Source organism: Bos javanicus, chromosome 5 (assembly GCF_032452875.1).
Source record: "Bos javanicus breed banteng chromosome 5, ARS-OSU_banteng_1.0, whole genome shotgun sequence".
In the NCBI taxonomy this organism is placed as follows: Eukaryota; Metazoa; Chordata; class Mammalia; order Artiodactyla; family Bovidae; genus Bos; species Bos javanicus.
Window position 1 is genome coordinate 69,382,044 of NC_083872.1, and position 15,480 is coordinate 69,397,523.

General features: G+C 40.1%; 1 protein-coding gene across 13 annotated transcripts in view; it reads left to right on the plus strand.

The window, feature by feature from the left end:
* The window catches only part of C5H12orf75 (chromosome 5 C12orf75 homolog), a 92,695-nt gene that overhangs the window by 38,161 nt on the left and 39,054 nt on the right, over window positions 1–15,480 (plus strand). For 3 of the 13 annotated variants that reach the window (XR_009736522.1, XM_061417176.1, XM_061417178.1), the window contains exon 5: window positions 674–706. The exons of 2 other annotated variants lie outside the window; for them this stretch is intronic. Coding sequence is in view for 8 of the 11 variants with exons in the window: in XM_061417176.1 (XP_061273160.1) it covers window positions 674–699 (26 nt within the window). In the remaining 3 variants the exon portion in view is untranslated. 8 more of the 13 variants (XR_009736521.1, XR_009736520.1, XM_061417177.1 and 5 more) reach the window with 8 other exon arrangements.

Genomic DNA, 15,480 nt, shown 5'->3' on the forward strand with positions numbered 1-15,480 from the left:
TTGAAACTGCCACCCACATGATGAGAATAATTCCAGAGCAACAGTTAGCTTCTGTTTGTGGTTGATCCATGGATATTTTAAATTTCATCTTGATTTCAGTGATGATCAGTGTGAAAGCAAATGTTTCAGTAAATTTATGGAATTTTTGTAGAACATAAAGGTGAATTCTTATAATACCTTATAAATGTAACTGGTAAGTAGCCTGGTGATTAGAAGAAAATTAACTGCCTTTTGTGTAACGAAATGAAGTGGAGGCTCCTTTTTCTGAGTTTTAGTAGTTAGTAATTGTGGGGCTAATGAAGTCCTTTTGATAATAGGTATGATTGCAACTTTGTAGATAGCTTCTTACTAAAGTTAAGTTTTAATGTGGCTTGTAAAGAATGCTGATTTACTAATCACTATACAGTTGTCTAATATATGGTTTTTTAAAGAACTATTGATATGTACACATATATAGATGTAACATGTAATTTAATTTGTACACAAATATAATAAAAATATTATATTATTTTAACATACCCTGGTTATTTGTTCCTCATTGCTTTTTCTCTACTTGATGATTTAGACTAGCAAATATGTATATATCCCAGCTATTTGTAGTTCTATGGGTAACTGCAATAAGTTCTTTATAACTGAATATTTAACTTTTCTTAATTTTCTTTTTTAAGATTAGAAGAAGAAAATATCATGACTCAATAATCAAGAGGTACTGTATATTTTTCTAAATAATTCTGTATATTTACCCTTGATGAATGAACTGTAGATATTAATAATGCTCTGTATAAGATTAGGAGGGATCTCATCTTTCAGTTAAATCTATGGAATCAAATATGTTTTATTGTAAAGAAGTCTTTAATGATTAGATTGATTTTCTCTGCAGTTACCTTTTTTCACTTAATTTTTTTCAACTGCAACTTAATTCATCAAATAAGAACAAGCTACATGTTTGCCTAGACTTACCGAGGTTTCTCTCTTCATTGCCAAAATCTTTGAGGGGCTATGACCTTGAAAATGATAGACAAGGAAAGACTAGAGAGGCTGGGAATTAGATTCGGATCAATATTAAATGTTTGGCAATAGCCAGGAGTACTTGATATACAGAGAGAAGATTTATCAGTACCAAAACTCCAATAGAGATAGGTAGTCATCAGTTTGCAAAGATGCAGTTTTGCAGGAAGGAATAGTAAAATTATAGACCAAATTTAAAAGGTGAAGCACTGTTGACCTGGTGAAGAGTGTGGAGTTAGAATTATATTGATACGATGAACAAGAACAAGGATACAAGAAAAATAGCTTTCATTAACGACCCTCTGGGTACCAGATACTCTAAAAGATACTGAGCAACCATAGAGCCAAAGAGTTTCAGTTCACCTGGTCCACAATGCATGCAGTGCTTAGATCTTGCCTTTCAGTCTTGCTGAACATCCAATGATCAGGAATGCTCTGTCTCCTGAGATAGCCCGTTCTCTTTTGGGAGTCAGACAACCTTGGATTTGAATTCAGGCTCTTTCCGTTACTAGCCTGGCAAGTTACTTCCCCTGATATTTATCTTGAAGGGGTCTTGTTAGGATTAAATATAAAGTCAATGGTACCTTCTGCTGTAATTGTCACTGTCTTCATCACCATCATCATCGTCATTGTACCGTCATCCTTTTGTGTAACTAGGATCCAGCCCTTGGTAGACCAGAAGCAAGACTGATTTGATGTTGAACCAACTTCTTGCTCAGAGCCAGTATGGGTACTGGTGTCTGGGACGATATGGGGTGCAGAATAAGCTCAAAAATGGAGACAAATGAGCTTTCCTATTGGAGGAAAGGGACATGGAAGCTTTAACTGGTTTCTTTGGGATAAGAAATACAACAATATTAGGCAGCTTCTTCAAAGACTTTCTCGTCAAGGCTACAACATTATGGAGCATTATTCCCTAGTGCTCATATCCATATTAGGGTGTTGAGAACTTGCTGGAGATTTTCTATTTCTAGTATTTTTAAGAGTTCTAAATCTCATGTAGATTTCTAAGTTCCCTGCTGCTTTTTTCTGATGTGACTGTATTTTTTTTTATTATCTGCATCAAATAGAAAAGATAATCTAGTTGAAAATAAGCATACATTAGTGTTTACCCTCCTGAAAACAGGATATATTTCAGAAAGCATCTGAATAGAGTGGGAAGCAGTGCTGTGTAGACAGAGATCAGGAGACTTGGCAGGTCTGTATTAACACAGGATCTTAGATGAATCCCTCACTTTCTCCCAGCTTCACCCAATTTCAATTTTCACATGTGAGAGTTAGACAAGATGATTGTGGATCTGAAATTTCCTGATAACAGTGGAGCCACACTGCTGGTGAATCAGCCAACATCAGCCAATGTTAGACGGTGAGCTTGAATATTTCCCTACTGCCCATGGCTATCGGTATGAAAACAGACACTATTTTATTGCCATCCCTCTCTCCTTTCAACTTTTCCCATTCTTTAACTCTACTGGTTACCAATCAATTTGCCTCTTTTGAATTATCTGAGAAAATGTCTACATTGAAAGGCTGTCTGTTTACTCAATTGTTAAGCATCCTTAGTAGTACTTATCATGAGGTGTTGGAGCTTAAATTATCGGGCAGAAATGCTGATAAGAAGAGACGTTTTATGGAAGAGATTGGAGATGCTTTTGTTTTTTGACCTAAACCAGAAGATCAAATTGCCAACATCCATTGGATCACAGAAAAAGTAAGAGATTTCCAGAAAAACATCTATTTCTGCTTCCTTGACTATACTTTAGCCTTTGACTGTGTGGATCACAACAAACTGTGGAAAATTCTTAAAGGTGGTCAACAGACCACCTTACCTTCCTCCTGAGAAACCTGTATGCAGGTCAAGAAGCAACAGTTAGAACCGGACATGGAACAAAGAACTGGTTCCAAATTGGGAAAGGAGTACATCAGGCTGTACACTATCACTGTGCTTATTTAACGTCTATGCAGAGTTAAGTTCAGTTGCTCAGTCATGTCTGACTCTTTGCGACTCCATGGACTGCAGCACACCAGGCCTCCCTGTCCATCACCAACTCCCAGAGCCTACTCAAACTCATGTCCATCGAGTCGGTGATGCCATCCAACCATCTCATCCTCTGTCGTCCCCTTCTCCTCCTGCCTTCAGTCTTTCCCAGCATCAGGGTCTTTTCAAATGAGTCAGTTCTTTGCATCAGGTGGCCAAAGTATTGGAGTTTCAGCTTCAGTATCAGTCCTTCCAATGAATATTCAGGACTGATTTCCTTTAGGATGGACTGGTTGGGTCTCCTTGCAGTCCAAAGGGCTCTCAAGAGTCTTCTCCAACACCACAGTTCAAAAGCATCAATTCTTTGGCACTCAGCTTTCTTTATAGTCCAGCTCTCACATCCATACATGACTACTGGAAAAGCCATAGCCTTGACTAGATGGACCTTTGTTGGCAAAGAAATGTCTTTGCTTTTTAATATGCTGTCTAGGTTGGTCAAAACTTTTCTTCCAAGGAGTAAACGTCTTTTAATTTCAGCAGTCAGCATCTGCAGTGATTTTGGAGCCCCCAAAAATAAAGTCTGCCACTGTTTCCACTGTTTCCCCATCTATTTGCCATGAGTGATGGGCCCGGATGCCATGATCTTAGTTTTCTGAATGTTGAGCTTTAAGCCAACTTTTTCACTCTCTTCTTTCACTGTCATCAAGGAGCTCTTTAGTTCTTCTTTGCTTTCTGCCATAAGGGTGGTGTCATCTGCATATCTGAAGTTATTGATATTTCTCCTGGTAATCTTGATTCTAGCCTGTGCTTCATCCAGCCCAGCGTTTCTCATGATGTACTCTGCATATAAGTTAAATAAGCAGGGTGACAATATACAGCCTTGACATATTCCTTTTCCTATTTGGAACCAGTCTGTTGTTCCATGTCCAGTTCTAACTGTTGCTTCCTGACCTGTGTACAGATTTCTCAAGAGGCAGGTCAGGTGGTCTGGTATTCCCATCTCTTTAAGAATTTTCCACAGTTTGTTGTGATCCACACAGTCGAAGGCTTTGGCATAGTCAATAAAGCAGAAATAGATGTTTTTCTAGAACTCTCTTGCTTTTTCGATGATCCAGCAGATGTTGGCAATTTGATCTCTGGTTCCTTTGCCTTTTCTGAAACCAGCTTGAACATCTGGAAGTTCATGGTTCACGTACTGTTGAAGCCTGGCTTGGAGAACTTTGAGCATTACTATGCAGAGTACATCATATCAAATGCTGGGCTGGATGAAGCACACGCTGGAATCAAGATTGCTGAGAGAAATATCAATAACCTCAGATATGCAGATGATACCATCCTTAGGGCAGAAAGCGAAGAGGAACTAAAGAGCCTCTTGATGAAGGTGAAAGAAGAGAGAGAAAAAGCTGGCTTAAAACAGCGTTCAAAAAACAATGATCATGGCATCCAGTCCCATCACTTCATGGCAAATAGATGGGGAAACAATGGAAACAGTGACAGACTTTATTTTTGGGGGCTCCAAAATCACTGCAGATGGTGACTGAAGCCATGAAATTAAAAGGTGCTTGCTTCTTGGAAGAAAAGCTATGACTAACCTAGACAGCATATTAAAAAGCAGACATTACTTTGTCATCAAAGGTCCATGTAGAAAAAGCTATGGTTTTTCCAGTGGTCATGTATGGATGTGAGAGTTGGACTATAAAAAAAGTTGAGCACCAAATAATTGGCGCTTTTGAACTATCATTTTGGAGAAGACTCTTGAGAGTCTTTTGGACTGCAAGGAAGTCATACCAGTCCATCCTAAATGAAATCAGTCCTGAATATTCACTAGAAGGACTGATGTTGAAACTGAAGCTCCAGTACTTTGGCCACTTGACGTGAAGAGCTGACTCATTGGAAAAGACTCTGATGCTGGGGAAGATTGAAGGCAGGAGGAGAAGGGAACGACAGAGAATGAGATGGTTGGATGGCATCACTGACTCAATGTACATGAGTTTGAGCAAGCTCCGGGAGATGGTGAAGGACAGGGAAGCCTGACGTCCTGCAGTCCATGGGATTGCTGAAGTCAGACACGACTGAGCGACTAAACAACATATGTGTAAAATCTTAGTGTCCCAAGTTCACAGTCAAATTGGTTACTTTGTGAAGCTAGTGGCTCAAATCGTAAAGAATTTGCCTGCAATGCAGGAGACCCAGGTTCAATCCCTTGGTTGGGAAGATCCCCTGAAGAAGGAACTGGCAACCCACTCCAGTATTCTTGCCTAGAGAATTTCAAGGGTAGAGGAGCCTGGTGGGCTACAGTCCATGGGTTGCAAAGAGATTTGGACACGACTGAGCGACGGACACTTTCATAATCTCTTAAAATTGGCTGTATCTCCAGATGTGTAGTTTCTTCTACAGATGACCCAAGGGTGGAAGTTTTGCCCGTTTAGATGTATGGAGTGCTGCCAGTGCAGTAATGCTTCTCAAATGCCAGTGGATGGGCTTGCTGCATCAGATCCCCAGGGAGATAATGTGGATAGCTCGCCCCCTCCCAGGAGGGTCTGACTGAGCAGGAAAGGAGTGGGGTTGTGGCTGAACAATCTGTATCTTTGTGCTGTTGATGGGTAACTAGGTTTGGGCATCATCCCATTGGTGTATTGGGCTGGCCAAAGAGTTCAATTCATAAGATGTTGTGAAGAAACTCAGAGGAACTTTTTGACCAACCAATAGTTTAGTTATAAGTTGAAAAGTCTCTTTGTCCATCCACCTTTGTCTCTATATAAGTGTCATCAGTGCTTCCCCCTATGCTGGCCACATTTTCATTCTCAGATCGATGTTAAACGGGTGTTGAATGTGTGTTTTACTGAAGAGAAAATCTGAATAATTTGCAGGCTTAATGCTGATGTATTTTTATCTAAGTGTTGCCTTTCATGCTTCCTAATAACTCTTTCCCCTTTTTTTTGTTTGTTACCCTCATAGCCTGTTCATCAAGATCTGGATGAAATTTTTCCTTCATGGGATTTTGTAATGTGCACAGACATTTCCAAGGAAATTCTAAACAGTCGCCACCCCTCCCCCCAAATTCTTAGTTGGTAGTTGAAACCACGGGTACATACTGAATGTTGTGGTACTAGAAGGGAATTGGTTAAACAACATGCTTGGATATGGAACTTTCTGTGATCCACCTGCAGAAGACAAACTTATGAAGGGTTCTTGCCCAGCCGGTCTCTGTGTCCCTGCTGTGTTCTCACCTGAACATCCCCACAGCTCATGAAGATCATGTCTTTTCACTGATGCTTTTTTGATAGTTTTTATAAATTAAAATCCTTCATCTATTTATAACTTAAAATAATAAGGCACTATCAACGAGTTACCCAAAGTAATATATTTGTCTGTTATTTTTCACTATTTCTACTTCATGTTGATTTTTAGCTGTAAAATTGATTAAATTGATAACTTCCTGCTATCTCCCTTTTTTACTATTGGTTTTCAGCTTTATTTAAATGTCAAAGGAGTTTCTTTATTGGGAACAACACATTACATGGCAATACTTCAACTGCTGAGGTTTGCATGCCGTACGTACATTTCAATTAACTTCTTCTTTTCTTTAGTTAAAGGCTTATGTAACTACAAGTACTTCATAGCCATCAAGTCTCCCATTCTACTTGTGTGTGATCAAAGCATCTTATCATGTTAATTCTGTACTGTTTTCAAGGACTTGTCACTGATGGTTAGTGGGATATTTGGAAAGTTCTTAATTTGATAACGACCTTGTGTATCCACTTAATACTGCAATGTAAATCACTCAATTGCATTTCAACAATTAAAACATTTTTATCCCTCTTTACCTGGATTTCTTCATTATTTTCTAGAAGAACACTTTCAAATAAGTCACATGTTGTGATATGTAGATACAATATATCAGTATAAAAATAATAATGTATAAATGGATTGCTATGAAAAGAACAAAATCTTTCACAAGAAAATCATTACCTTATGTATTCCATACAACTATCATAGGGACTTCAAATGGATTTGAAAAACAAACAAACAAACTGAAGATTGGAATCACTGAGAAATGATTATGGTACGTGTACTCCTGTGCCATATCCACACATCCATAATGGCATTTGGGTGAAATATCATGTTTATCCCATAGAGATAACAGATAGATTAACTTTTGAAAACTTTTAATTTTGAAATAAATTTAGATTTAAAGAGGAGTGTAAGGATGGTACAGAGAGTTCTTAAATGCCATTCTCTAGCTTTCCTTAATGTTAACATCCTACATAAACATACTATAATTTGTCAAAACTGAGAAATTAAACATTGGTATAATGCTATAGACTAACTACAGGCTCTCATTGGATTCCATTAGCTGTTCTGTTAGCATCCTTTTTCTGTTCAGGGTCCAACCTGAAATTCCACTGCATTCTTTTTTTTTTTTTAAATTATTTGTTTGGTCACACCAGGTCTAGGTTGTGGCCTGTGGGATCTAGTTCCCTGACCAGGAGTGGGACCCAGGCCGCCTGCATTGGAAGCATGGAGTCTTAGCCACCACACCACCAGGGAAGCCCCAAATTCCACTGCATTCTGTTGCATTTGTCATCCTGACTCTCCTCTTCCTGGTGTTTTCTCAGAATTTCCTTATTTTTCATGACTTGAGACTTTTGAAGCCTACATATTTTAAGTATTTTCCTCAGTCTGGATTTCTCTGATGTTTTCTTATGGATGGGGGTTATAAATTTGAGGGGAATTCCACAGAGATGAAGAGCCCCCTTCAGCACATCATAATATCTTATGACTTCAACATAATTTGTTATTGGTGATATTAACTATGATCATTTGGATAGGAGCATCTGTCAGGTTTCTCCACCGTAAGGTGTCTTGTGTTCTGTTTCCATTCTCTGTTCCTTATAAGTGAGTCAGACGTTTAGACCACACTCAATAAAAGAAAGTGAAAGTTTAGTTGCTCAGTTGTGTCCGACTCTGTGACCTCATGGACTGTAGACTACAGGCTCCTCCATCCATGGGATTTTCCAGGCAAGAGTACTGGAGTACTCTTGCCCTTGCCTTCTCCAGAGGATCTTCCCGACCCAGGGATCGAACCCGGGTCTCCCACATTGTAGGCATATACCATCTGAGCCACCAGGGAAGTTTGACCACATTCAAAGGAGAGGGGAATTAAGCTCAACATCCTGGAGAAAAGAGTGTCAAGGAATTTTTGAGAAGCATTATGTATTACTTGCCATAAAAAAATGAAATCTTGCCATTTGTGACAACATGAATGAACTTATTTATGTTAAGTGAAATAAGTCAGACAGAGAAAGACAAATACTATATGATTTCACTTATACGTGGAATTTAAAAAACAAAATGAATGACTAACAGAAACAGTCATGCAAACAGCTGTTTGCCAGAGGGGAGGATGGGGGAAGGAATGAATAGGTGAAGGAGATTATGAGATATAAACTTCCAGTTACAAAATAAATGAGTCATGGGGATAAAATGTACAGTGTGGGGAATATAGTCCATAATAACGTAGCATCTTTGGTGATAGATGGTAACTAGACTTCCGTGGTGATCATTTTGAAATGTATAGACATATCAAGTCATTATGTTGTGCACCAGAGTTTACAAAAGAGGTCAAATATACCTCAATTAAAAAGTAAAGCAAAAGGGAAAGAAAAGGAAAAACCCACGGTAATTATTAAGTATTTGGGGGGAGACACTTTGAGACTCTGAACATGTCCTGTTTTTAAAGACTTGCCCACCAATTTTAGCATTCATCCTTGGACCCTGCTGGCAGCATATACTGTGGCTTCCAGTGCTCATGTTCTACTTCCCTTGTTCCTTCACCTGTGTTACTTGGAATCCTTCTCTGAAGAATACTTGTCTCTTCTCCCACATCTGCCTTCCCAGGTGACTCAGTGGTAAAGAATCCATCTACAATGCAGGAGAGGCAGGAGACTTGGGTTTGATCCCTGGGTCAGGAAGATCCGCCTGAGGAGGAAATGGCAATCCACTCCAGCATTCTTGCTGGGAAATCCCATGGACAGAAGAGCCTGGCAGGCTACTGTCTATGGGGTCACAAAGAGTTGGACACGACTGAGCGGCTGAGCACCCCCATTTTTTATTCAATTATTTATTTATATCCATAGGACTCATGGATACTACGTTCTTCTTTAGGTTATAGTCTAGCACTATAATGATACCTATTTTATTGCTCACATTGTTCAAGTTTTGCTCATTGGTTGTTTTTTCATGTTAGTTCTTGAAAAACCCATCCTTTGTTCTTCTTAGGTTGACTTTTATTAGCAAGCAAAAACAAAAATCCAATTCAAAAGTTAGTTTAAACACATTCCTAAAACTCCATCAAATTTTATTATAAATGAACAGTATTTTTCATATTATGACAAGTCTTATCATTTTCCTTCAACTGGACATTATTTAAATTTAGAACCTTGTGATTCTTACAAGTTAATACCACCACCCACTTACCTATGTCTTACGTCTGATTACCATTTTTATTAAGTATTGCAAGAATCTTGAGTGAAAGTCTTAGACAAGAGTAATTACTAATGTTAAAAGCTTTCTAAAGCAAGAGATTGGAGAAACCTTTCAGTTCAGTTCAGTTCCCCAGTTGTGTCCGACTCTTTGCAACCCCATGGACTGCAGTATGCCAGGCCTCCCTGTCCATCACCAACTCCCGGAGCCTACTCAAACTCATGTCCATTGAGTCGATGATGCCTTCCAACCATCTCATCCTCTGTCCTCCCCTTCTCCTCCTGCCTTCAATCTTTCCCAGCATCAGGGTCTTTTCAAATGAGTCAGTTTTTCGTGTCAGGTGGCCAAAGTATTGGAGTTTCAGCTTCAGCATCAGTCCTTCCAATGAATATTCAGGAGTGTGCCCAAAATTTGAGAGTTAAAAACTCTTCAAACAATGTATTCTGGTTCTTTGTAAGACTGTTACTGCAATGTAATGTATACTGGAGAGATGAGTTTCAGAGAATTTCTGACTAATAAAATTATTTTGATTGGAAAAGATTTCTTAAGAAACTGTCTATGCTAGGAGCATTTATTTCTAGACTTGGTTTTAGGAGACTGCTTGAATTTAGTTTTGGAAAAACTGTTTCAATCTCTGGAATGTAGATGTCTGGTTTTGGCAAGTACAACTTACTTCTGGGGTTTTATGGAAGAGTGGCTTCCTCAATGAACTGAATTCTCAGAAGTGATCTGGAGGAGGCTCTAGGGAGAGGAACAGAATGATAGAAGAGGCTAACTTAGTACTTGCCTGGAGAATCCCCATGAACAGAGGAGCCTGGCAGGCTCCAGTCCATAGGGTCACAAAGAGTCGGACATGACTGATGCGACTTAGCACTAGCACAAGTTAGTACAACTGGGAGGTTATCTCACTGGGCTTTCCAGTTGGGAAGGGCTTGAAGAGGAAGAGGAGAAGGTTCTGTTTTGCAAATGGGAGCTTTATGTAGTCTTATCATATCTGTGCTGGAAGTTGTGAAGAATTTCAGGAGTGAAGAGTTATGTAAGGAACTCATTCCCAGGAAGATAGTTTACATTTTCTTAGCTTACTTTTACTTAATGAACATGATAAATCCAAGCAGAACAAAATGATGTGCTTTCCCATAGATTGGTTTCTGATACCCCATTCCAATTCTTAATTGTTTATTGATCATCACCAATTGAGTTCTTGCTGTGCCCCATATGGATACTAGTCACCGAGGACACTGCTGGAAGACCCAACCCCTGCATCTGGGGCTCTTTAGAATAGTGGGGGAGAGGGCACTGGGTAACCTGTATTAAGCAGAGAGCAACGCCCAGGGGAGCCTGATGGCTTTGGGAGCACAGTGCAGGGGCACCCATGTCAGACTTCTGGCTTAGGATAGATTCCCAGAGTGCAGTTCCCTGTTGAGCCATAAGGGAGAGCACCAGGAAAACAAATATGGGCAGAAGAAGCTAAGAAAGGGTAAAGAACCGCAAACCCGGAGCCCTGAAGACCCTCAGTGTGTCCTGGGAACTGCTGGGAGTTCATCCTGGCTGGGTGGGGGTGGTGGGAATTGCAGGGGAGAGGTGGGGCAGGGTGACTGTGGGAGCTTCATGGGGTGAGGTGGAGCTTCATCTGAAGACTGTGGGAAGCCACTGTGGGGGGAAGCAATTGTGGGGTTTACCTGCTGGGTCCCCCCAGTCACTCACCTAAGGGCCATCAGAAGGCTTCGTCTTTCGTTCTCTTCCAACCCCTGGTTTGTGAGTCTCTCTGTAGAGGCATGACTAATACTTGCAGTTCTAGTTTGTGAAGATGGGCGTTTCCCATTTAATGGCTAATACAAAAGACTTGGAGTTCTTAGACAGTGCAATTTGTGGAAAACGTTGTTAAACAATAACGTCTATCTCCTACACAAGACATTCCTTCAAGACTAGGAGGGGTGGTTGGCTGTTTAATGCGTAAAAACTGACACAGAGAGTCAAGGAAAATAAAGAAACAAAAGTGTATGTTCCAACCAAGACATTCTACTAGGAAGGTCAGAAACATTTCATGGGGCAGGGCCACACCTCCCCCAGCACCAAGTATAACCAGCTGCTTAGTAATTGAGGCCATCCTGTTACTTCACATCCCTCTCCCACTTCTCTTTCCACTAAGGCGATTCATTAAATGAAGACAAACTTCTCTTGCCACCAGTAGAGTCTGTAACACTAGAGGATGAGATGGTTAGATAGCATCACTGACTCAATGGACATGAGTTTGAGCAAACTCTGGGAGATAGTGAAGGATAAGGGAACCTGGCATGCTGCAGTCTATGGGGTCGCCAAGTGTCAGACACAACTTACCAACTGAACAACAACAACAGAGTCTGTAACTACATGTTACATGATAATTTAGCACTTCATTTATCTATTTTGCTTATTCTATAAATACTTAAAGTGCTGCAGACTCCCTAGGAGGCAGGCATCTTGTATATTCTTTTCCATTCTTCTTAGAATTGAGTCTAAGGGATCTACTATGAAAAAATGACTTTGTATTGATATGAAAGCAAGAGAATTTGTGACTCTCAGACAGGGTGTGTTTTCTCTAGAGCAGTAGTATCTTTGGGACAGATTTAAGGCCTTTGGTAAATCATCTGGCTGTTTCTGTGCCTTGAAAAATTTCAGTAAATAGGACAAAATCTATTCTAGTTTTCTTCTAAGATTGTTATTAGAAGGATTCATTAATTCACTGATTCATTCATCCAACAATTATTTTCTGAGTCTAGGTCTGGCATTTATTTTTTTAAAAATGTAACAAATTTTATCTTTTTACTCATCCTGTGGATGTGTATTTTTTAAAATTAATGTATTTGGCTGTATCGGGTCTTAGTTGTGGCACTGGGGATCACTGTGACCAGCAGGATCTTTTGTTACAGCACGTGGACTCTGTAGTTGCGGCAAGCAGGTTAAGTTGCTCCAAGGCATGTGGGATCTTAGTTCCTCATCCAGGGATTGAACCTGTGTCCCCTGAATTGGAAGATGTATTCATAACCACTGGACTGCCAGGGAAGTCCCTACTCAAAGTGTGAAAGTGTTAGCCATTCAGTCATGTCTGACTCTTTATGACCCCACAGACTGAAGCCTGCCAGGCTCCTCCATCCCATGGGATTTTCCAGGCAAGAACACTGGAGCGGGTTGCCATTTCCTTCTCCAGGGGATTTTCCCCACCCAGAGATAGAACCTGTGTCTTCCACATTTGCAGGCAGACTCTTTACCATCTGAACTACCTATCAGAATACCTCTATCTCATCTAATTCATTAGGAAGTGTTTTTTTTTTTCTTTAATTTTTATTAATTTTTTTCTGGCCATGCTGGGACTTCTTTGTAGAGTGTGGGCTTTCTCTAGTTGTGGAGCTTGGGCTTAGTTGCCCCACAGCATGTGGGATTTTAGTTTCCTGACCAGGGGATCAAACCCCTGCATTGGAAGGTAGATTCTTAACCAGTGTACCACCAGGGAAGTCCCACTGCCCTTTTGCTAGGAACAATCACTAGCTGGAGACCTGGCATTATTTTAGGCATTGGAGATGCAACAGTGAGCCAATCAGACAAAAGTCCTTGATATCAGGTTTATGTTTTACATGAGGAGATGCACTAAGTGAATAAATATTATATATGTGTTACAGTAATAAGTTCTATGGGGGAAAACTAAGCCAGAAAAGGGAATAGAGAGCTAGTTGGGCAGGTGGGTTTGCAATTTTAATCTTGAATAGGAAGATCAGGGAATTACTCACTAAAAAGACATTTGAAGGCAAAGAACTGAAGGAGAAGTAGCTACCCATGTGGGTTCCAGCAGAACATTTTAAGAAGTGGCAAGCTAAAATACCTCATGCAAAAATATGTCTAGAATATTTAAAGAAGAGTGAAGAATTCAGTGTGGTTGGAAAAGGATATGGCAAATGGGAGAGTTGTTGGAAAGGTTAGAGGGTCATGGGGGAGGGGTATTTTGGAGAAAGACCAGGACCATTATAGACTTTTAATTCTTTAAAATGTACTTTAAAATAAAAATTGTATATATTTATTGTGTTCAACATGACTTGATATACATAGTGAAATGATTACTACAGTCAAACCAACACATTAATTCCCATATGTGTCTGTGATGAGTTCACTTGAGATCTACTTCCTTAGCATATTTCCGTTATTCAACACAGTATTATTAACTATAGCCATCATGCTGAGCCTTGGCTCTTTAGACTTGTTCATCCCACATAATTGCAACTTTTTACCCTCTGACTAGCATCTTCCCATTTCTCTCACTCTCCAAAACCCTGGTACCCAATATTCTACTCTCTGTTTCTATGAATTAATTTCTTTATAAAAATTTTTACTCACAAGTGTGATCAGACAATATTTCTCTTTGTCTGTCTTATTTTACTTGGAATAATGTCCTCCAGGTTCATCCATGATTTTGCAGATGGCAGGATTTCCTTCTTCTTTTATGGTTGATCCAGAAAAACATCTATTTCTGCTTTATTGACTATGCCAAAGCCTTTGACTGTGTGGATCACAATAAATTGTGGAAATTTCTGAAAGAGATGGGAATACCAGACCACCTGATCTGCCTCTTGAGTAATTTGTATGCAGGTCAGGAAGCAACAGTTAGAACTGGACATGGAACAACAGACTGGTTCCAAATAGGAAAAGGAGTACCTCAAGGCTGTATATTGTCACCCTGCTTATTTAACTTATATGCAGAGTACATCGTGAGAAACACTGGACTGGAAGAAACACAAACTGGAATCAAGATTGCCGGGAGAAATATCAATCACCTCAGATATGCAGATGACACCACCCTTATGGCAGAAAGTGAAGAGGAACTCAAAAGCCTCTTGATGAAAGTGAAAGTGGAGAGTGAAAAAGTTGGGTTAAAGCTCAACATTCAGAAAACGAAGATTATGGCATCTGGTCCCACCACTTCATGGGAAATAGATGCGGAAACAGTGGAAACAGTGTCAGACTTTATTTTTCTGGTCTCCAAAATCACTACAGATGGTGACTGCAGCCATGAAATTAAAAGACGCTTACTCCTTGGAAGGAAAGTTATGACCAACCTAGATAGCATATTCAAAAACAGAGACATTACTTTGCCAACAAAGGTTCATCTAGTCAAGGCTATGGTTTTTCCTGTGGTCATGTATGGATGTGAGAGTTGGACTGTGAAGAAGGCTGAACGCCGAAGAATTGATGCTTTTGAACTGTGGTGTTGGAGAAGATTCTTGAGAGTCCCTTGGACTGCAAGGAGATCCAACCAGTCCATTCTGAAGGAGATCAGCCCTGGGATTTCTTTGGAAGGAATGATGCTAAAGCTGAAACTCCAGTACTTTGGCCACCTCATGCGAAGAGTTGACTCATTGGAAAAGACTCTGATGCTGGGAGGGATTGGGGGTAGGAGGAGAAGGGGATGACAGAGGATGAGATGGCTGGATGGCATCACTGACTCGATGGACGTGAGTCTGAGTGAACTCCGGGAGTTGGTGATGGACAGGGAGGCCTGGAGTGCTGCAATTCATGGGGTCACAAAGAGTCAGACACGACTGAGCGACTGATCTGATCTGAATCTTCCATTGTAATCTTCCATACCACATTTTCTTTATCTATTTGTACAGACAGTGTCAATAATACTGCAGGGAACATTGGGGCATGTGTGGCAGATATCTTTTTGAGATAGTGATTTCACTTCCTTCAGCCATATACCCAGAAGGAGGATTGCTGAATCCCGTGGTAGTTCTATTTTTCTTTGCAGAACTTCCATGCTGTTTTCCACAGTAGCTGCACCAATTTACATTCCCACCAACAGAGTAAAAGGGTTTCCTTTTCCCCACATCTCTTTTGAGACAGTGATTTCATTTCCTTCAGCTACATACTGAGAAGGAGAAGGAAAGTTATGACCAACCTAGATAGCATATTCAAAAGCAGAGACATTACTTTGCCAACAAAGGTTCGTCTGGTCAAGGCTATGGTTTTTCCTGTGGTCA